Consider the following 23,343-nt stretch of genomic DNA (forward strand, 5'->3'; position numbering starts at 1 on the left):
CCTACACATAGTAGTTACTTGGAACTACACTTCCATGGTTTTTAAATCATTTGTAAAATATGATGAATTTTACAACAATATCTTTAGTAGTCTGAAATGCAACCCTTAGCTTTTAATTCATAATTTAAAATATTTGTACAGAAGTGTTCCTTTTTAAACTTTAGTATGAGGGGGAAAGAACATCAAATTCAGAGAAGAATGAACTTGGAAGGATGGCTCTGCTATGGTTCATGCCCACATAGCTGCCTGTGTTCCTTGTTGGTATCAGAGTACTTTGTCAGGGGAAAGTCCGGGAGAAGAGCTACATGGGATGCTCTATTGGATTTGGGGAACAGTTTAGTCAAAGAGACTTGTTCATGCTTTAATTCTTTCTTATGATAAGCTGTGCCCTGCTGTTTAACTCTGGCCTCAGCGAAATGATATAACATTTGGGTGCGGGGGTGAATGCAGCCCAGTAATCCAAAACTAGAAGTAATCCAAAACTTCCAGCCACAGTGGTAGCTATTTATCTACTTGCACTGGAATGCTTTTGAACTGCTAGGTTGGCAGAAGCTGGGACAGAGCAACGGGAGATATAACCTGAACTGCAGTGATCATTACATGTGGAAATGGGATATATCTGTTAGTAAATGATAAAGTAGTTTTTATACAATCCAAACATAAATTGTGGAGCTTTTATTTCATAATTATTTCTCTGCAGTGAAGGAATGGGTTAATAATAATAATAATAATTTTTTATTTATACCCCGCCCTCCCCAGCCAAGGCCGGGCTCAGAGCGGCTTACAAGCAATAATAAAAACAAGATGAGTGATTACAACTTAAAAACAAAAATAAAATACAACATTAAAATAATGGAACATTAAAATATTAAAATGGAGCCTCATTGCAGGAGAAGGAAAAGAAAAAAGAAAAAGGGGGCGGAGGGAATCAAATTGGCTCCAATCCAAAGGCCAGGCGGAACAACTCTGTCTTACAGGCCCTGCGGAAAGAGATCAGATCCTGCAGGGCCCTGGTCTCATGAGACAGAGCGTTCCACCAAGTTGGGGCCAGTGCTGAAAAGGCCCTGGCTCTGGTTGAAGCCAATCTAACTTCCTTAGGGCCTGGGACCACTAGGGTGTTGTTATTTATGGACCTTGAGGCTCTCCGTGGGGCATACCAGGCGAGGCGGTCCCGTAGGTACGAGGGTCCTAGGCCGTGAAGGGCTTTAAAGGTCAAAAGCAGCACCTTAAATCTGACCCTGTACTCCACCGGGAGCCAGTGCAGCTTGAAAAGCACTGGATGAATATGCTCCCATGGCAGAGACCCCGTGAGGAGCCTCGCTGCAGCATTCTGTACCCGCTGGAGTTTCTGGGACAGCTTCAAGGGCAGCCCCGCGTAGAGCGAGTTACAGTAGTCAAGCCTGGAGATGACTGTTGCATGGATCACTGTGGCCAGGTCGGGGCGGGAAAGGTAAGGGACCAACTGCTTGGTGCGGCGAAGGTGGAAAAATGTCGCCTTGGCTGTTGCTGTGACTTGCGCCTCCATGGAAAGGGAGGCGTCAAGGATTACACCCAAACTCTTAACGGAAGGCAATGGCACTAATTGGGCCCCCGCAAGAGAAGGGAGTTGGTCCCTCATCCCCATGCTATCCCGACCTAGCCATAGGACCTCTGTCTTCGAAGGATTTAGTTTCAATCGGCTCCCACGAAACCATCCAGCCACAGCTTCCAAGCATCTGGTCAGTGTGTAAGGGGCCGAGTTGGTGTGGCCATCCATCAGTAGATAGAGCTGAGTGTCATCAGCATATTGATGACAGCCCAGCCCAAAGCTCCGGATAATCTGGGCAAGAGGGCGCATAAAGATGTTAAAAAGCATTGGGGAGAGAATTGGGTTGATACTGTCATATGGAAATAATATGAATTATTGAGTGTACATCATATTTATGTGGTGAACTTCCCTATAACTGGAATCCTTCACCCACATTAAGAAAGGAAGAGACAAAATAGAGATGATGACAGTGTCCCTTGAATTCTGTACATTTGTCTTCAGCATTCTAACATCCACTTCAAAATCAGGAGACAATGTGACTTTTTGAACATTGGGGAATTATTCAATATATCCCAAAATGAGGCAGGATGATGGTTCTTATACTCGTAAGTCCCTTAACTTTGTCAGGATTCCTGGGAGCTGACAGCTTCCTGCTTCCCCAACACAGAAAATGGCTTTTTCAGAGCATCAGGGGTGGTTCCCCTGTTCACTCTTTTTTTCCATAGTGAATTCAATAGTCAATATCTATGATTGCCTAACATCAATCACCACAAGGAAAATCTAGAAAAAACATCTAGAAAAAATTATGCAAGGCAGTAGCTGAACACATGTTTGCAAATATTCTACTGCACACAAAGAAAAAAGCACAAGATACAACAAAGGACAGGTTATTATTTATTTACTTTTTTAAAAATAAATATTTATTAGGAATTTTCCATTTTAAAAAGCCAAAAAGAAAAAACAAAAAGAAAAATTAAAAACATATACAATTTGCAATCCTTATTTTCTATAACATCTTTCCCTGACTTCCCCACACCCCCCTTCTTATATTCCCATTCGAATTGTAAATTCAACAAGTTCTTATCCCCAGTTTTTAACCTTTTTATACTTAATTCATTTTAAAAAACCAATTTTACCTTATAGACCTCAAGATTTATACCTCAGTACTCATTCTTAAATCCTTTTTTCTAAAGTCGACCCAAATTCCTTTCCACGAATTCCCCACTTTTCATACTGATATCAAAACAGAATAAAAGAAAAAGACAAATTATATTTATACACCCTTCGGATACCCAAACCCCACCCCGTCCCCTTTCCCGGTTTCAATCCTCAACAAATGTCCATCAATCTTAGTCTGCTATCAGCCTGGAGATCTCACATCTGAGGCCCTTAATTGTCTCTCAGTTCCTCTCTGCCGGATTTTTTGATAGTCCTTAATATTAAACACCAGATCTCGGAGATGCTCTAATCCAATAAGGACAGTGCTTCCTCCAGCCAGACCACCATACTTAAAAGTGGAGCCCAAATCTTGTTTCTTACTCCTTTCAAATCCAAATGTCCCCAAAGCTCCAGCTTTCACCTTGATCAAATTTGTAATCCTTGGATCTTCAGATCTCCACATATAGAGATCTCTCCATTCTTCAGTCTCCAAATTAGACCAAGTTTTCATCATCCAATTCTTAGTTTCCTTTGTAGCCATCATGTCAGGACTCTGGCTCTCCTTTGTCATCTGCAACACCACATCTCCTCCTTCCCTTTCCTCAGAAACAACATATGTCTCTTTCTCCATACTCTCAAAGTTCTCAACTTTCTTCTCTTGTCCAGCTGCATGAACTTCCTGGACCAAGTCCTTATCAAATTCAATGCACTTGTTTACTGTTAAGTCCAGGGTTGCAACGTTAGTAGCCAAAACATCAATTTGGCCTTGTAACTTTCCCAAGAGAAAGAAAATTCTGTCCAATTTAGCTTGAGTTTTCCCTCCTTCAGTCATTCTTGTAATGTCCCAAAAACCCCTCTAGAGGGATTTTGGTTACTTAGTATTCCATCCAGTTCAAATCCAAAAATCAAGTTAGTTTGTATCGGTTCTTCCTTGTTTTCAACAAAATATAACCAAATTGTAACAAATATATCCAGCAGAGACAGAAAACAAAGTTCGCTTTTTCCGTCTTGACAGCTAGTTTGGCAACTGTCAACTCTTCAATATCTCTCCAACAGGCTTTCTCGCGGATCACTCCCGGGTCCGGGGGGGGGGTGACACTTCAGCTCCAAAAATTAACTCTTGTCCTCCAGTAGAAATTACTTAAACTGCCAAATCGTGAAATTAATATCTTTTGCCCAATATGAAGGAAAAAATCCTCTCGACCTTAGTTAGTCAGTCCTTGCTTTAGATTATTTATAAGACGGGGAGACGGACTTCCTGTTTACGCCTTCCCCGATCGTGTCTAATTCAACAAAAGATTTTCCTTTGAAAGTCCAATTTCTGTACTACTCATGGGTTGCTGCTTAAGAGTGCAATTGATCACAAGAAGAAGTCAGCGCTCTCCGACCATGGCATGCGGCTTCACTCCGTAGGAGAAGCAGTCGAGTCACAGCACCGCGCCACTCACCCCATCTCCCGTTGCGAAGCCTTTAAAAAGGCTCCTTCACGGGTCGGGGGGGCGCAAATGGTGCCCACCGAGTCACCAGGTTCACAGGCTTCCCCGCCTGTGATTTTTAAGGGTCCCCGCGTCGCTGCAGTGGCAAGACCCTATCCTACGGATCCGATTCCCTCTGGAGCTCAGAGGGAATCTGCCATTAGTCGATCGCGCTAACCCGGAAGTCCTATTTATTTACTTTTTCTTCCTTATTAGCTGTTCTCTATTGTTCAGCTCAGGCCTAAGAACGATTATATAACATTTGGGGGAAAAGATGCAGCCCAGCAACCCAACACCAGAGGCTAAGATGGAGAAGATCTCCACAGCCACCATATATTTTCCCTTGGTGCTCAGATAGGAAGGAATAAAGGACAGCCAAACACTGCAGAAGACCAACATGCTGAAAGTGATAAACTTGGCTTCATTGAAACTGTCTGGTAATTTCCTGGCAAAGAAAGCCATAACAAAACTCACAGTTGCCAGGCAGCTCATGTAGATGAGGACACAGTAAAACATTGTCACACTCCCCTCATTACATTCTAGTATAATTTCTTCCATCACAGAATGCATGTCCACATCTGGGTATGGAGGAGAGGTTGCCAGCCACACAGTACATATCCCTGCTTGAACAATGGAGCAGGAAAGGAGAATGGAGTGGCCTAGTCCTTTCCCCACCCATTTCCTCATCCTGGATTCTGGTTTTGTAGCCATGAAGGCCAAAACCACCGTGAAGGTTTTTGCCAGGACACAAGAAACAGCAGTTGAGAAGATGATGCCAAAAGCTGTTTGTCGGAGGAGGCATGTCACCTTCTCAGGTCGGCCAATGAATAGTAATGCACACAGGAAGCAGAGCAGGAGAGAGATGAGGAGAGTGTAGGTGAGGTTTCGGTTGTTTGCAATGACAATGGGTGTGTCATGGTGTTTTATAAATGTACCTAGTACCAGAGCTGTGATCAAGGAAAGGGAAAGAGAGCAGCAGGCTAAACTGATGCCCAAAGGTTCTTCATAAGACAAGAAGCTGATATCCTTGGGTAGACAGGCATCACGGTATTTGCTTGGATAGTCTTTGTCAGGGCATTTATTACAGTCATTCATATCTGGAAAAAAATAAGGAAATGACCTTTAGTTCATATCACGTCAGCTTCCTGAAATGTTGACTTTCTGTCTGAGAAGAAAAGAGCTCTGCTCAAATTAAAACACATTTAATACTGCCTGATGCTCTGTAACGTGGTATTGTTGCATTTAATCTGTTCAAAGATATTGCTCTGTAAACTGCAGAGCCAGGGCCATTCCTCCTCATGATTTTGGAACATATCATTATACTAGCCTGGGTGCAGCCTGTGTAAGTCAAAAGGAATGAAAATCCCCTTCTAGATTTGATTTGAACCACATACCATCCAACTACTCTCAATGCATAGTCATTCTCATTAGATCAGCATATTTAGATTATCTGAAGGGCAATGATCACAAAGATGCAGGATCTCTCACACAGTATATCATCTCCTCTTTTGAAAATTAAGTCATCCGTCTTTACAGCACCTTTCAATGCTTAGTACTGAGTCTGGATCTATTTAACTATTTATTTCTCTTACCATCCTGGTTTGCAATCTTCCCCTCTGGACATGGGATGCAATCGTAGCAACAAGGGGGATGTCCCTCCTTCACTTTCTTGCTGGATCCTGGAAGACATCTCTCAGTACAGACAGAAAGAGGCTGAATCTAATCCATAAATGAAACAGCAGAAGGTTCATCAAGAGACTAATTAGTTTGGAACCTTTTATGTTCTTGGGACTTTCCCTATATTACTAAACTGACACAGCCTTTCAGTAATGTGTAATGGCTATACAAAGAGCCATTGCTTTTTTTCTTATTATTAGTAGTAATGTTTGAAATTATGTCATATTCCCTCTATATTGCTCTAGGATGTGCGATGTCCCATCTGTTCTGCAAAGATTGCTTTGTCCATTAAGGTACACTTTGAAGTTATTCTAGTTTCTCTGTTAATTTTGTTATAATTGTTACTTTTGAGTATTTTGTCCACTTGGTAGACAGTTCTAGAACTGATTTCGGTGCTGGTGGGTACATCTGTTCTTGGACCCATCAGATGCTGCCTGGAGAAGAGTTCCGAAAATGCTACCCAGAGTGGCTGGAAAACCCTACTAAGAATGGGGGTGCTATTATAGTTGGTGTTGTTTTTAATTTTTGAGGAACACAATCTTTGTGAATTCCAATACAAAAATATTCTGGACAAATACATGAATTGGAAGGAAGCTATCAAAGCCCTAAGGCCCTCCTTGGCATGCTGCAACACAATTCTGAGCATGTTAAAAAGAAAATGCTTTTGAATACATATTTTGAGATAACTCATTTTTCTAATGCTCTGTCTTCTTGCTCTTCACAACTTTTGCTCTCATGTCACTCCCTGACTCTCTCATTCTCCACCACTTCTCCTCCTTCCACCTCTTCCACTGGCACCCTGAGAAGATGAGTGTTCTCCTGCACCTGCTGCTGTCTGTTCTTAGTTTCTTCCTCTGGTATTATTATGCATACTTTCCCCAATTCTCTAGCAGGAAAGACAATTTCCTGGGGCTTATCAATTCATACATCATTTTTCACTCAGTCAGAAATGAGTACTTAATAAGTGTAAAGCAATCCCAATTTCTTTGGTTTATTTTACAATAGTTTTATTTTATACTTAGGATTCTGGTTGAAGTCTTCTAGTGGAAAAAAATAATCCATTTAATTAGTCCAACTTACCACTTGTGTGCACTTTTTGATGTAAGTTTGCTTCAAGGTGAAAATGATCGTGAAGATGATAGCTTCATGGTCTCTGAGCATGTATACCCTCTTGTGATAAGGAAATGAACCAGAGGCTCTATTTGACTGACAGAAAACCTTCCCTCCTGTCTCCAGGCCCTTTCATAGAAAAACTGGTATTTGACCTGGACCTAATGACCCACATTCATATGATGAATTGTGTGATGCAAAAACCACATTTGCTTGGATGTAGCTTGTAGTGGGGTCTGTGAATGGTTGGGATTAGGGTGAGAAAACCTAGCTTTTCTTATTTTCATCTGAACTAGGATCCTCCTAAGGCATATTTACGCTGTTAGACTTGCTTAACTGTATTTTGTAGTAAAATGGTTCTTCTGTTTTGTAACCCCGTTAATAAAATATTTGCCTTTATTCCTTGTGTGGCTTCTAGCAGTAAGCTTTTGGCTCTTAATCTGGTACCTGGATGCTTTGGTCATAAACCACTCCTCAACTTGTGGCTCAAAAAACAGTGAGAAAACATGCTGGTGGATAATGATTGCTTATTCAAAACTGACTCTCTTTTGAATTAGCAAACAATGCAACTCTACCTGGTTAAACCAACTGTGCCATGTGATGGCATCTTCATCAAGGATGAATGATTGATCTGGTGAAGCCTGAGGATTTATCCTCCCAACTCTCACTCTGTGCAAACTTTGGTTGGAGAATATAATCCAATTGATAATATCCAAGCTAGATGATGCCTCTCCATTCGGGTTGATGAAGACCACATCTCCTGATGTATTGTTAAATGATTTACTTCTCAGAAAGTGATGGAGCTATATTGAAAGCAGAAAAGGCAATTGTTTGGAAAAGACTGCAGTCTAATGCAGGACGGAGGATTAAGAAATGGTGGGGGTGATTCAGTCAACTGTCAGTGGATTCAGGTCCAAGCATGGAGAGATTCAACCAATTTTCTTTCACACACAGGCATCTCTCTCAGTCTTCCTTACAATCCTTCTCTGAGTGCCCACAAGTTAAATAGGTGTAGGTAGTGAGCTTCCCCCCCTCTCCCTCCATCCCTCTCCCTGAACACCACATAAGACACTGCAGTGGTGTGCTACACCTGCTATAATGAAGGATTTGTTTGATATGGGATAGAGGGGATGCTGAAAATCTCTCTCGACCGTTACCACAGCTTCCTATCTATGAATGGCATGGGATCTCATTAAGCTGCAAAGCTTCTCTCATACAAATGCTTTATGCTCAAACACAGGGCAGTACCTGCTCAAAGAAGGACACAACCATCACTTCCCTTCCCTATAGGGTCTACGGCCAATTGCAAGCAGCACAATATCACCAACTCTGTCTGCAGAATTATAAATTTTGGGTTTTGCGAGTTGAGGATGTTCAGCCTTTACCTGCCAAAACTGTGGATTTGGATTCTTCCCTCTCCCTCTGTACACCATTCCTCTGTGCCTGAGTCTGGATGTGGACATGGCATTTAAAGCATGGGCCATGGCGTAGACAGCACTATGGATGCTATAACTGTGGCCTGTCATGCTCATTTCAAAAAGGGATCCAGGAAGGCTCTCCAGCTTCTCTTCTCCGGTGCAAATATTCCCCTCCACCTTGTCTGCAGAGATATCTGGCAATACACATTCAAAGGTCTGTTGCCAGAAGTCCCTGATAAAACCGTCCCCATCTGTGCTGGAAGGGTTTCTGTGCAGAAGATACTGATAAAATCCTGGTGGGTTTCTAAAGTGAATTTCAAAGGCTATAGCGCCACTGAATATTCCCGAATCCCAGTACCTTTGAAAGACAAATGAAGCGAACTCAACCTGGGCTGTTATTATCCATACTTTACTTTTTACATTATTTTTTATGTCATCATGTTCTGAAATGTATGGAAGCCATCTAAAAGTTGCCATGGAATAAGATTCTCCAGAGGCAACCACTACGTTAGCTTTGCTACTAAAAATTTTCTGGCTTATTATTGCCCCCTGACGTAGCATGTCATCAACTTCAGAAATAAAACTAAAATTGGGAATCCTTCCTAGGAATGCAAAGCAGACACCACTCTTGGTAAACATTGGGGAAATGGTTTGCACAAATCTTTCTCCATTGTCATTGTCTGTTGCAATGACTCCAATCCACATCCACCTGAAATGCAGAAGCAAAGAGAGAATTCCCTCATACTGAAGGGCTTCTGAGGCTGCCATCTGGTAAAAGGGAAGACCTGGGCTTTTATCATTCATCACTGGAGCAGATCCATAAATAAGCTAAAGAGGGAATGGAGGAAGAGATGAGACACTGTAATACTTGCATTGTTCTTTCAAACTATTAATATACATTTTGTGGTGAATCCTATTAGACATGCCCTTTGTCACCCACCAGGGGTTGCATGCCCTCTCTCATTTATACAAATGACACAGGTGCAGATTGGGTGAAAATTGGAATCTTCTCCAATTCCTGCTTGTTAAGCATTTGTTCTGTTGAGCAGAGAGGAACAATGTTCCTATTTTATCTTTATTTTTTAAAAGCTTATTCATGCTTGCAAAATTTGGTAGGGACTTTTATGAAGGATAAAACAGATTGAAGGGACAAACCATGCCCTAAAGAGAGGATTGCCCAGCACTGCTTTAGATATTATTTACTGCAGCCACGTCAGAATTGCATCTTGGGTTGGAATTGCAACATTTCTTTTGTGTAGCTTCTGTCATCTTCACAATGCACATATCCCAGCACAAAGCAGAACTGCCATTTCCCCCTAAACATTAACATATGGTGTTATGGCTGGAGATGAAGAAACCCCTTCTCCCATCATTGGCCTTTGGGATGTCCTTGAGGTGTGTGTTAGAGATTGGGGGTGTGGCATATTTTTTCTGGTATTGCAGCCATTCTTATTTAGGTTACTTTATTTTATTTTAACTCTGTATCTCCTTTATTTTTCAATGCTCCGAAGGTGGTGTACATGGTTCTGCTCCCCATTTTCTCCTCACCCTGAAATGTTGCTGTGAATTCAGCCTCTTTCTTTGTGTAAGCTGATAGAGGTATTGTACGTAGGTGTCCTACCTGTGGAATCTTATAGATATCCAAAACTGTTGCCACATAAAAGGAGATTTCAGAATCAAGTCCCCCAATGACCCCTGCCAGATTATTTTCAACATCACATATATAATTAGGAACAAATTTCTCTTCCATGGATAAAAGTACCAGTGTGGCAAGATATGTGCTCCTTGCATTGGAATAGCTGTCATATAAGTGAAAGCCCAAGGTGATATTGGGTAGGATGTGAGGGTCTTCGTTGATCTCCTTGACTGCAAATGCCAAGGACACGATGTGCTGGTAAACCTTAGGCACCACCCTAGAATGAGAGTTGCAAACAGTATCATAAGGAACTGATATATCCTTTTACATATCAACACAGTAGTTAATCATATCGAGTTCAGTGGAGTTAACTCCCAGTCCAGTGTATTGCTGAACAGTTCTTATAACAAGCTAGTTTTTCTTGATGTTTGCACAGAATCTCTTTTCTTGCAACTTGAATACATTGGGTTGGGTTCTACCCTCTGGAGCAAGAGAACACAAGCTTGCTCTATCTTCTAGGTGACAGCCCTTGAGATACTTGTAAATGGCTATCACAACTGAACACAATCCGCCAGGTGAGGTCTGAGCAAGGCAAAAGAGAGCTGCTCTATGATTTCTTTTGATTGGGGCACTATACTTCTGTTGATGCAGACTCCTTGATCCTTTTCACATGTTATCCTTGATCCTTTTCACATGTGTCAGGGGTTCAGGAGCAGAGGCAAGGGCAAGGGAGGAAACAGAGAGCGAGGGGGAGGAGGCAGAAGAAAAGATGAGTGATGATGACGACCCGAGATCTCCGAGTCTTTCCAGTGAATCAGAAGATTCACAGAAAGGAGCACCAGTGGTCAGGGCAAGGGGGGAGCCTAGGGGGACACCCCAGGAAGATAGGGCCAGAGGGGACTCCGAGGAGAGCAGTTGAAAATCGGGACCAGCGTCACAGCCAGAGAGCAGGGAAGAGGAAGAGCGCCAGAGATCAAGCGCTGGCAGCTCGCAACAGGGGGGAGGGCACGAGTCAGGAGTGGCCACACCTCCATCGGGGAGCGAAGAAACGGTCAGACGGAAAGTGGAAGGTTGGGCGCGCGCGCCAAGTTCAAATGCACAGGAAAGTGACGCAGTAGGCAGCCAGGAAAGGGAGCCAGGTCCTAAAGCCCGGCGCAAGGAGACAGGGAGGTCCGGGGGGTCGGCGTCAGAAGAATCCCGGAAGGAAGAGACCCCGGGGGGCAGAGGGACCCAGAGGAGAGCAGTCAGGCGGAAAAGGTGGAGCAGGGCTAGGATATTAAGTTGGTGCACAAGGGGCGGAGACTCAGACGGAGCTTCGCCGATCTAGCCATTAGACGTAGAGTTGCATGCAGCAGCTTGGGAATGGAAACTGTAACTCAATAAAGACTTTTACTTAATGACCGCTGGCTAGCGTGATCCTCTGTGAGCTAGGATCTTGAAGCAGCTCTGACAACATGTTATACTGGCATGCCAGGTGTTCCCCATTTTAGATTTGTGCAGCTGGTATTTCCTGCCTAAGTGCAGAAACTGACATTTGGGACCACCGGTTTGAAATTTATGGCATGTAATGCCTTAAAGGAAAATATTATGAAAATGATCTATAGGTGGTACATGACCCCAGTCAAGCTAGCAAAAATCTACCATTTGCCTGATAATAAGTGTTGGAAATGTAAAGAAACTGAAGGTACTTTTTATCACCTTTGGTGGACGTGCCCGAAGATTAAGGCTTTCTGGGAAATGATATATAATGAAATGAAAAAGTTACTTAAATGTACTTTCCCTAAGAAACCAGAAGCCTTTCTCTTGGGCATTGTCGGCCAATTGGTGTCAAAGTAAGATAGAACGTTTTTTATGTATGCTACAACACCAGCAGGAATACTCATTGCAAAGTATTGGAAGACACAAGATCTACCCACTTTGGAAGAATGGCAGATGAAGGTGATAGACTACATGGGACTGGCTGAAATGACCGGCAGAATCCGTGACCAGGGGAAAGAGACAGCGGATGAAGACTGGAAGAAATTTAAAATCTATCTTAAGAAACATTGTAAAATTAATGAATGCTAAAATGTTGAGGTTTTAGAAAAAAAGGGATTATAGCTGTGAAAGATTAAGTAAAAGAAAAAATAAGGGAAAATTTGATAAAACCAAGGGGCAGGATTTGCTGAAAAAAAATTGGAAATCGGGATGCAGAAAGGGCAGGTATGGGGAAGTCGGCGAAGTAAGGTTTAAGAAAAAAGGATTTGAAATTATACATGTTTGTTTGTGTGTTTGTTTGTTTGTATTGTGTAATGTTTGTGTTTATAAAAATTGTGAAAAACCAATAAATTTTTTATAAAAAAATAATAATAAAAAAACCAGAAACTGACATTTGTCCCTATTGAAATTCATTTTGCTCATTTTGTCCCAGTTCTCCAATCTTAAGGCCAATGATATCTAGACCAGGGGTTGCTAATGTGGTGCCCATAGGAAACGTGGAACCCCTGAGCTCTTTCTCTGACACATCTAGGACTTTCCCTGACATTTACAAAGTTTCTGAGCTCTCTCCTGTTAGACGCCTTTCTTATTCATGAGGAAGTGACGGTGGTTGTAATTCACAGAATTCTATTCTTCATAATATATACCTTCAATGTGAAACAAACTTTAGCCTGAGTCAGAAAATGAAACGATATGAGCATTCAGGTTCAGTACAGGTGTTGCTGCTTTTTAAAATTCATTCTTACTAACACGTGTGTTCAAACCAAGTCTGTCAAAACCAAGGCTGTTCAAAAGGGATATCCCAGACATACAAATATATATACATTTCAATACAGTTGTATCCATTTCCCTATCGAGAAATGGGAGCTTCAAGACTATTCTCTTAATTCAGAAGACATTCCTATGTATTTTTACATCAGCATATGTCCCACTGAAATCAAAAGTGGTTATCCCTAGGTCAATGGATAGAGGTTTGCAGTCTCAGTCATTATTCTGAGGCTGCAACTCTAGGTTTGATCATTCCTGTGCTGTAATAAATGAGTGGCTTAGTTCTTACACAAGCTTTTCAAGCAGCGCTGGTGGGGGTTCCTCAGTGAATGTTGCTGGAGAAGACATGATGCCACCATGGTAAACAATGCCACCAATGAGGAACTCTCCTGGCTGATGATACATGTGAAGTGGACGGTGTGGACCTTGGAGCCTGCATTCTGCTAGGTGAGCCTGACATACTTTGTAAGAAAACAGTTCCAGCAGCAAGACCACTAAAACCACCATTCTCAATACAAAGGCAACTGTTTGTTCTACGCAGAAAAAACGTTTTATCTTCTCCAAGATAAATATGGTCTCATTTAAATGGTAGTTTATTTTCTTGAGAAGACACAATCTGGGAGTATCTAAAATGTGACTTGTGGATCACAAGTCTGTTTAATTCTAATTAATTTTAGTATACGTTGCATTAGGTTTGCCAGTGGCCACTGTACCTGTAAGTCCACAGGGGTTTTTGAGAAACAGAAGCTCAAATTATAGCCCTGTTAATCATCATAGTTAATCATTCAATTATAGCCCATAGTTAATCATTCAGTGCTAAGGAATCCCGCTGGAATTGCTGAAAAAAATGTTTTTGTCACATATTCAGAAATGTAATTTTAATTTTCCTTTCATTAGTTAATAAGGGATCAGTGGTATATTGATGAAGTTAGAAGTTAGAACCTCATTAAAGAAGACCTTGTAACCCATGGAGTTTCTAAAATGTGTAGTCAGCATCTTGGAATTAGGGTCCCTTCCAGCTCTATGAGTCTAGGATACATGAACCACTGCTTCCCTTAATCAGAGTACTTTGTCAGGGGAAAGTCCAGGGAGAACAGCTACATGGGCTCCTCTGTTGGCTTTGGGGAACAGTTTTGTGAAATAGACTTGTTCATGCTTTAATTCTTTCTTATAATAAGCTTTCCCCTGCTGTTTAACTCGGGCTTCACCAAAACAATATAACATTTGGGGAAGAAGATGCAGCCCAGTAATCCAAAACTAGAGGCCAAAATAGAAAAGATCTCCACAGCCACCATGTACTTTCCCTTGGTACTCAGGTAGGTAGGAACAAAGGACAGCCACACACTGCAAAAGACCAACATGCTGAAAGTGATAAACTTGGCTTCATTAAAACTGTCTGGTAACTTCCTAGCTAGGAAAGCCACAGTGAAACTGACCATGGCCAGCATTCCCATGAAGCCTAGGACACAGTAGAACATGGTGACTGATCCTTCATTACATTGCAGTACAATTTCTTTAGTCATTGAGTGCTTGTCTAAATCAGGGAGTGGGGGAGCAACTATCAGCCAGGCACTACAAATCATCATTTGAATGAGGAAACTGAAAAGAACAATGGAGATGGCCAGATTTCCCCCCACCCATCTCCTCATTGTGGAGCCTGGCTTGGTAGCCATGAAAGCTAGAACCACTATAGTTGTTTTTGCTAAGATGCAAGACACTGCTACTGAGAAGATCACTGCAAAAGCAGTTTGTCGAAGGTTATTTTTGTGGGCTGGCCAATGAATAGCAAAGGACAAAGAAAGGAGAGAATGAGGGCTATGAGGAGAACATAGGTGAGGGTCCGATTGTTGGCTTTGACTATGGGAGTGTCTTTGTGCTTGATGAAGATCCTAAGCACAAAACCTGTAATGAAAGTCAATAAAAGAGCAAAAGTGACCAAACTGATTCCCAGAGGTTCATCATAAGACAGGAAGCTAATATCTTTTGGAAGACATATATCCTGGCCAATGTTTGGGTACTGATCTTCTGGACATTGAAAACAGTCATCCATGTCTGAAAATAAAACAAAAACATGTTTACTGAAGACTTTTAGAGTCTAGTGGTGGTAAGGGGAAAGGCTTTTTTGTTTTATATCCCACTTCTTTACTCGACTCGTCAAAGCAGTCAACAACATTTAGAAAACACAGCAGATTACAAAGCAAAACTACCAGCCCCTTGAAACAGCAGCAGGCATCAGATGTTTTTTTCTTCAGTTAGCCCTGTCTTTAGCCAACTGAACCAGGCCCTGATGTGGTCTTCGCTTGTCTCTTTTGCTCTGTTATTCCTTTGCACAAGGCAAGTATCTGTTGGCCCATGTAGACTAGTCCACATTTCCCCCTCACATCTCTCATTCAGTGTCATATTTGTGGAAATAATGCAGATAGCTGCACACTTCATAAACTACTTCAATATTTTGGTGGAATGCAATTAAATCTCAGCAGACTACCGACCCTCCAAGTGTATGTATTTTCCAGGGATTTCCCCGCTTTACTGAAGCTGTATCAGTTTCTGATTTGATCTCTGAATGTCCCACTTTTCCTTAGGATGTCCCTATTTTCATAGGAAAAATGTTGGAGGGTATGGTGGGATGTCCCTTTTTACTTCAGAGTAATGTTGAAGGGTATGGAGTTATCCGACACCAGAGCCTTCTGAAGGCAGCCCTAAATAGGGAAGATTTTTTTTTTAATGTCTAATATTTTATTATGTTTTATATATATTGGAAGCTGCACAGAGTGGCAACCGAGTCAGCTGGATGGGGTATAAATAGTAAAGTTATTGTTATTACTATTATGGAATAGGACATCCCTATTTTGATTAGAGACTAAAATTGGTGGTTCTACCCTTTCTGAACTGCAGCTTATTTTAAGGGTGAATCTCTGTGCATAATGAAGGTGAATAGAGGAATGTTTTTGACAAGAAAGTACTGGCTCATGGTTTAAGCAGACCAATGTTTGGTAAGGCTTTAGCTGAGCTGAGAGCATATACAGATTAAAGAAAATACAAGACTCATTAGCAGCCCAGAGTGACCTTCTTGAATGTTTGTATACCCTAGGGAGGGTTAAAATCATGTTTGAAATAGGTAGCATGCATACATCTCTATATAACATTTTAAAACTTTTCTTACCTTTCTGGTTAGAGATCTTTCCTTCTGGACATGGAATGCAATCATAGCAACAAAATGGTTTCCCTTCCTTCTTGGTCCTACTATAACCTGAACCGCAATGATCATTACATACAGAAATGGGCGAGGTCTGTCCATAAATATTAGAACATAATGTTTTAGGTAATATCATGAACCTTAGAGAGTATTGTGAATGCAGTGGACTTTTAGAACCTCCATAATGACTTGAGTCCTTGGCTCACATTATGGTATGGTTTATTTATAAAACACTTTTTAGATCAAAGGCCACCAAACCAGTGAGCAACATAAATATAGCCATATATATGTCATTAAATCAAATAATAAATAGTCATTAACATCTATAACACATTTTAAAACAAACCAAAGGAATGTACATCAAACAAAAGTGGTGGTATTAATTGTCATTAATTGTATCTTCACCATTCAATAGTAACTATAAAATGAGGATGTTTGACATGCCCCTGTGGGGAAGAGGACATATTTTGGGAGCTGCCACAGAGAACATCAATTCCCAGAATGCCATCCCCCAGGTTTCTTAGGGTGGCAGAAGTACCAAGAGGGACCTTTTGCTTATCTTTATACCCAAAAGAGTACTTATGGAAAGAGACAGGCCTTCAGATATGTAGGGCCTCAATTACCTCATAAATAAATATAGTGGTGCCTCGCAAGAAGAAAAGAATCCGTTCTGTGATTCTCTTCGTCTAGCGGTTTTTTCATCTTGCGAAGCAAGCCCATTGACGGATTAGAGGATTAGCGCTATTAGCGCTATTAGCGGCTTTTAGCGGCTTATCAGCTGATCGGATTATCAGCTGACCAGGCACATAAAGCTGAATACCCACAAGTTAAATGGCTGATGTGTGTAAGTAGTGAGTTCTCTCTCTCTCTCTCCCTCCCTCTTCCTCCCTCTCCCACTCTCTCTCTCTTTCTCTGTATCTGTGTAGGTAAAAAGGTAAAGGTAAATGACTCCTGGATGGTAAAGTCCGGTCAAGGTGACTGTGGGGTGCAATGCTCATCTCGCTTCAGGCCAAGAGTCGGCGTTTATCCACAGACAGCTTTGACCATATAACTAAACTGCTTCTGGTGCAACAGAACACCGTGATAGAAGCCAGAGAGCATGGAAACACCATTTACCTTCCAGCCACAGTGGTAGCTATTTATCTACTTGCACTGGAATGCTTTTGAACAGCTAGGTTGGCAGAAGCTGGGACTGAGCAATGGGAGCTCATCCCATTGCATGGATTTGAACCGCTGACCTTTTGATTTGCACACCCAAGAGGCTCAGTGGTTTAGACCACAGTGCCACCCACTTCAATCAGCTGACAGTAGTGTTCAATGTGGAGAGATATTGGTATTTACCTATCCTGCCATCACATGCTTAACGAATGAAAAAGGGGTTTTAGCAAAAAAAAAAATACAGTGAAGGAGCATGCCTAATATTAATCAGGAGTGTGTTCTAGAGTGTTGTTGCTACCGCTCTGAATGAATGATTCCTTGTAAGTGGAGAAGGAACATTAAGTGGCACATGAATGTTCAGATTGAACAAGGCTCACTATATTTACAGAATACTGAGAAACAACCATTTGAGTAACTATCTTCTTCCTGACCATGGGGCAGGTGATGGAACGAACCTTGAAAAGTACAGAGAACCCACCTGGTTAAATTGTTTGGGCCATACAATGGCATCCTCATAAATGGTGAACGATTTTTCCTGGGCACCCAGAGAGTCTACCTTCCCAGCTTTGACTCTAAGAAAGGACTGATTTGGAAACATGAGCCAGTTTATAATGTCAAAGTAAGCAATTAATTTGCCATTTTCATCAAAGCGCACCTTTTCTCCTGCACTGTTGTTAAACGAAATACTTCTGAGAATGTGATGGAGCTAAATAATAAAAATAAGAAAGAATATATAAATGCTCTTATTATATTATCATACAACACAGTGAAAAGGCTCAGGATTATGATCCCATGAAATCTTTGTGCAAGCTAATGTTAGAAACAGCAAAAGGTCACTTAAAATCCCAAACCATGGAATATTGGCCACATCTGCACCACTACTTTAACTTCCACTGTTTTGTGTTACACTAAAGAACTTTCCTCATTGTAGGCTTATCAAGAGACGTTAAGATTTTTCCATAAAGAGACCTCTTCTATCTTTAAAAGACCACAGTCCCCATGGTTTAAGTCTGTGGTATGGATGTATCTATTGTGGAGTGAGATATCGCGACTGCCAACGATATGGTTGGCAGCACTGTTGCTGCTTCTGGTATTTTCAAAACTGCAAGGAAAGGGGCAGTGATACCCTTTTCTGCTTCTCCAGTAAGGCAGCTGGGGAAGGGCTTTGGCTCACTAGTGACTCATGTTTTAATTGCAGAAGGTTCCAGGTTCAATCCCTGGTATCTTCATCAAAAACTTGGGAGTTGCTGCCAGTGTAGACAATACTGATCTACATGGACCAGTGGTCTCCACTTGGTAGAAAGCAGCTTTCTATGCAATTGTAGCCAGTCTAAAGAAATCTTTGATACCCTAGCCCCAACATAGTAAAAACATATTTCAAGCCCACTCTACACTTAGAAATCCTAGAGTGAAGTGCAATACATAATCAAACCTAAATGAAACATCAACGAAAGAGGTCACATGGATCCTATATGTCAGGCATGTTCATCTCCACCAAAGAACAGATGAACTTAAAACTAACCAAAGTTTTAATCAAATAAATGATGCCACCATCTTCTCCGATCCTCCGCAAGGAATGGTTGAATTACATACTGGACAAAATATCAGAGCAGCACAATGTTTTGGAACTCCCTCCACAAAAAAGATGCACAGCTGAACCTGCTACCTTGACTGTGGAGGGATGGAAAGAAATTCTTTTACAAACTAAGAGGAGTTCTGTTAATCTCTGCTGCAGAGGGAAATTAAAGGCATGAAGTATGGTAAAGGTTTTGTATGAGATTAACTTTCTTGTTAATCTCATGGAAGTTTGATAAAGCTCGCCCATCATTTTTTCACCAAAAGATACATAGGTATCTTCAGCTTTCATCTGATCAGGACATTACCTACCACAGTTGTTGATTTGGAAGTTCCCATCTTACTCCATCAGTCATTCCCCTGAGCTTGAATTCGGAGAAAACCATAGGCTAGATGTATTGTAAAGTTTTTCTCTGAGAATAATTTTCTTGTTAATCTCATGGAAGTTTAAGAAAGGTTGCCCATTCCCCCCAATATATATATATATATATATATATATATATATATATATATATATATATATATATATATATATATATGTAGGTTTTGGTGTCTTCGGGTGTCTTCCCGTGTAAGAGTTGGGGTGTCTAGGCGACGTTTCGACGAGGTCTCACTCGTCATCTTCAGGCTGGTGCTTTCGGCTTCTTGTTACTAGAACAGAGCAGGATCTCAGTGTTTGAGTTCCTATAAATACTGTTGAGGGGGTGTGGTGTATAGCCTCCAACGTTCTGGGCAGAGAGGAAGTTCCCAGGTTATTGTGCCTTTTCTTCTTTTGTTCATTAATTACTTGAGGGATATCTTGAGTGATTTCTTGAGTGATATTCTGAGTACCACTTAGGAGGGTCATTAGGTGTGGATTAGTTGCTAAAGCTTTCGTGTCTTGACCTCTTGAGCTTGTAAAGAGTTTTTCTGAGAAGATGGCTGTACTGCACTTAGTTGTGCTCTGGCTTGGCTTCGTGTATAGGGGCGAGCTGTGGTTTTGTGCCCTGTGCCAGCCAGATCTGTGTTGGGATTGCAGGGGGGTGCAGCATCCGGAGGTGCCACTATGGTTTGGCTACTGGATGGTGTCTGTAATTTATCTGTGGAGAGGGTCTGGGTTTGGGTCTGGTGTGGTTGATTGGAGATGGCGTTCTGTGTGCCTCTGGTTCTGGTGTCGGTTTTTGTGGGGAGGGCTAATTTCCAGATGTCTGGCAGGCGGGACGTGTCGTCACGCTTGTTCATGTTGTGAGGGTGTTTCTCTATCTCGATGGCTTCCATGATTATTCTCTTGTGGTGATGTTCCATGTTAAAGAGCAATTTGGAATCTGCAAAATTAATTTCGTGTCCTGTTTCTTTCATGTGTTGGTAAAGAGAGGAAGTTTTTTCTTCTTTTTTGACGGCATTCTTGTGTTCTGCGATACGTGCATTTATTCGTCTGTTTGTTTGTCCAATGTACGTGGCCGGGCAGACTTTGCAGGGTATTTCATAGACCCCTTGGTTTTCTAACTGGATTTTATCTTTTGGGTTTCTGAGGATATTGGCTATTTTTTGGTTGGTGCAAAAGGCTGTTTTGATATTGTGTTTATGGAGGATTTTGCTAATTTTATCTGTAGTGCCCTTGATATAAGGAAGGAGGGCCATGCCATTGTTTTCTTCTGTGTCTTGGTTTTTGGGGGGTGTTTCTTTTTGGATTAGCTTCGTAACCCTGTTTTGCTGGTATCCGTTGGCGATTAACACATTTGAGAGATTCTGTAACTCAGTTGTCAAGTGGTCTTTGTCAGCCAGGCGTTTGGTTCTGGAGATGAGAGTCTTGGCTACGGAGTTTATTTGTGCAGGGTGGTGGTGTGATTGTGCATGTAAGTAGCGGTTGGTGTGTGTTTTTTTCCGGTAGATAGTGTGTCCTAGGGAGCCATCAGGTTTTTTGTAGATTAGGACGTCAAGGAAGGGAAGTTGGTTGTTGGCTTCTATTTCCATAGTGAATTGTATTTTGGGGTGTAGGCTGTTGAGATGTGTGAGGAAGCTATCTAGTTTTTCCTTCCCGTGTGGCCAAATTACAAAGGTGTCGTCAACATATCTGAGCCAAAGTTTGGGTTTGTGTTCTGACTTGTCTAAAGCATTGGTTTCAAAGTGTTCCATGTACAGATTTGCGATGACCGGTGAGAGGGGTGATCCCATAGGTGCTCCTTCTATCTGTTTGTATCTTTGTCCATTGTGGATGAAGTACGTGTTGGTTAGGCAGTGGTTGGTCAGGTCCAGGATGTATTCGGGGGGATTGTATTTGTTTTGAATGGCTGTCAAGGCTTCATTAATGGGCACTTGTGTGAAGAGAGATACAACATCGAAGCTCACAAGTAGGTCATCGGGATGTAGGTTTTGCTTCTTTATTGTTTCTATGAACTGGAAGGAGTTTGTAACGTGTGAAGCGATAGATTCTGCATAGGGCTGAAGTTGCTTAGCGAGGAATTTAGCGAGATTTTGTAGAGGTGAGCCTATGGAGCTGACTATTGGTCTGAGTGGTGTTCCTTCTTTGTGTATCTTGGGGAGACCGTAGAGTTTGGGGCATCTGGATGATTTTTCTCTGGGGATGATTCTTAGCTGGATTTCTTCACTGATAGGAGAGGCTTTTATTTTGGATTTGGTGGTTTTTTCCAGATAGGTGGTGGGATCTGTTTTTATAGGTTGGTAGGTAGGGTCTTGGAGTAGATTTGATAGTTTTGCTTGGTAGTCCGATGTGTTCATCACAACAGTGGCATTACCTTTGTCTGCTGGGAGAATGATTATGTTGTTGTCTTTCCTCAGGTTGGTGAGTGCTTTTTGTTCTTCTTTGTGTAAATTGCAAGACCCTACCTACCAACCTATAAAAACAGATCCCACCACCTATCTGGAAAAAACCACCAAATCCAAAATAAAAGCCTCTCCTATCAGTGAAGAAATCCAGCTAAGAATCATCCCCAGAGAAAAATCATCCAGATGCCCCAAACTCTACGGTCTCCCCAAGATACACAAAGAAGGAACACCACTCAGACCAATAGTCAGCTCCATAGGCTCACCTCTACAAAATCTCGCTAAATTCCTCGCTAAGCAACTTCAGCCCTATGCAGAATCTATCGCTTCACACGTTACAAACTCCTTCCAGTTCATAGAAACAATAAAGAAGCAAAACCTACATCCCGATGACCTACTTGTGAGCTTCGATGTTGTATCTCTCTTCACACAAGTGCCCATTAATGAAGCCTTGACAGCCATTCAAAACAAATACAATCCCCCCGAATACATCCTGGACCTGACCAACCACTGCCTAACCAACACGTACTTCATCCACAATGGACAAAGATACAAACAGATAGAAGGAGCACCTATGGGATCACCCCTCTCACCGGTCATCGCAAATCTGTACATGGAACACTTTGAAACTAATGCTTTAGACAAGTCAGAACACAAACCCAAACTTTGGCTCAGATATGTTGACGACACCTTTGTAATTTGGCCACACGGGAAGGAAAAACTAGATAGCTTCCTCACACATCTCAACAGCCTACACCCCAAAATACAATTCACTATGGAAATAGAAGCCAACAACCAACTTCCCTTCCTTGACGTCCTAATCTACAAAAAACCTGATGGCTCCCTAGGACACACTATCTACCGGAAAAAAACACACACCAACCGCTACTTACATGCACAATCACACCACCACCCTGCACAAATAAACTCCGTAGCCAAGACTCTCATCTCCAGAACCAAACGCCTGGCTGACAAAGACCACTTGACAACTGAGTTACAGAATCTCTCAAATGTGTTAATCGCCAACGGATACCAGCAAAACAGGGTTACGAAGCTAATCCAAAAAGAAACACCCCCCAAAAACCAAGACACAGAAGAAAACAATGGCATGGCCCTCCTTCCTTATATCAAGGGCACTACAGATAAAATTAGCAAAATCCTCCATAAACACAATATCAAAACAGCCTTTTGCACCAACCAAAAAATAGCCAATATCCTCAGAAACCCAAAAGATAAAATCCAGTTAGAAAACCAAGGGGTCTATGAAATACCCTGCAAAGTCTGCCCGGCCACGTACATTGGACAAACAAACAGACGAATAAATGCACGTATCGCAGAACACAAGAATGCCGTCAAAAAAGAAGAAAAAACTTCCTCTCTTTACCAACACATGAAAGAAACAGGACACGAAATTAATTTTGCAGATTCCAAATTGCTCTTTAACATGGAACATCACCACAAGAGAATAATCATGGAAGCCATCGAGATAGAGAAACACCCTCACAACATGAACAAGCGTGACGACACGTCCCGCCTGCCAGACATCTGGAAATTAGCCCTCCCCACAAAAACCGACACCAGAACCAGAGGCACACAGAACGCCATCTCCAATCAACCACACCAGACCCAAACCCAGACCCTCTCCACAGATAAATTACAGACACCATCCAGTAGCCAAACCATAGTGGCACCTCCGGATGCTGCACCCCCCTGCAATCCCAACACAGATCTGGCTGGCACAGGGCACAAAACCACAGCTCGCCCCTATACACGAAGCCAAGCCAGAGCACAACTAAGTGCAGTACAGCCATCTTCTCAGAAAAACTCTTTACAAGCTCAAGAGGTCAAGACACGAAAGCTTTAGCAACTAATCCACACCTAATGACCCTCCTAAGTGGTACTCA

At 41.9% G+C, this 23,343-nt stretch overlaps 2 protein-coding genes and 1 long non-coding RNA gene across 3 annotated transcripts in view; 1 reads left to right on the forward strand and 2 right to left on the reverse strand.

Annotated features, from left to right (window-relative positions):
* Nucleotides 1-23,343, forward strand: part of LOC308571958 — a 59,864-nt gene that overhangs the window by 19,810 nt on the left and 16,711 nt on the right. The window lies entirely within an intron of this gene.
* Nucleotides 4,357-16,025, reverse strand: LOC308570703 (vomeronasal type-2 receptor 26-like; the record flags this gene model as incomplete). Its single annotated transcript, XM_081165615.1, has 5 exons — nt 15,911-16,025; nt 8,334-9,194; nt 7,524-7,751; nt 5,754-5,880; nt 4,357-5,258 (listed from the first exon to the last, which is right to left on the reverse strand). The coding sequence occupies exons 1-5, from the start codon at nt 16,013-16,015 to the stop codon at nt 4,357-4,359; spliced, it is 2,223 nt and encodes a 740-aa protein (XP_081021741.1). The 5' UTR covers nt 16,016-16,025.
* Nucleotides 18,799-21,799, reverse strand: LOC308570704 (uncharacterized protein; the record flags this gene model as incomplete). Its single annotated transcript, XM_081165616.1, has 3 exons — nt 21,551-21,799; nt 20,215-21,411; nt 18,799-18,830 (listed from the first exon to the last, which is right to left on the reverse strand). The coding sequence occupies exons 2-3, from the start codon at nt 21,392-21,394 to the stop codon at nt 18,799-18,801; spliced, it is 1,212 nt and encodes a 403-aa protein (XP_081021742.1). The 5' UTR covers nt 21,395-21,411; nt 21,551-21,799.

Source organism: Podarcis bocagei (assembly GCF_964188305.1).
Source record: "Podarcis bocagei genome assembly, chromosome: 13".
NCBI classification, from domain to species: Eukaryota; Metazoa; Chordata; class Lepidosauria; order Squamata; family Lacertidae; genus Podarcis; species Podarcis bocagei.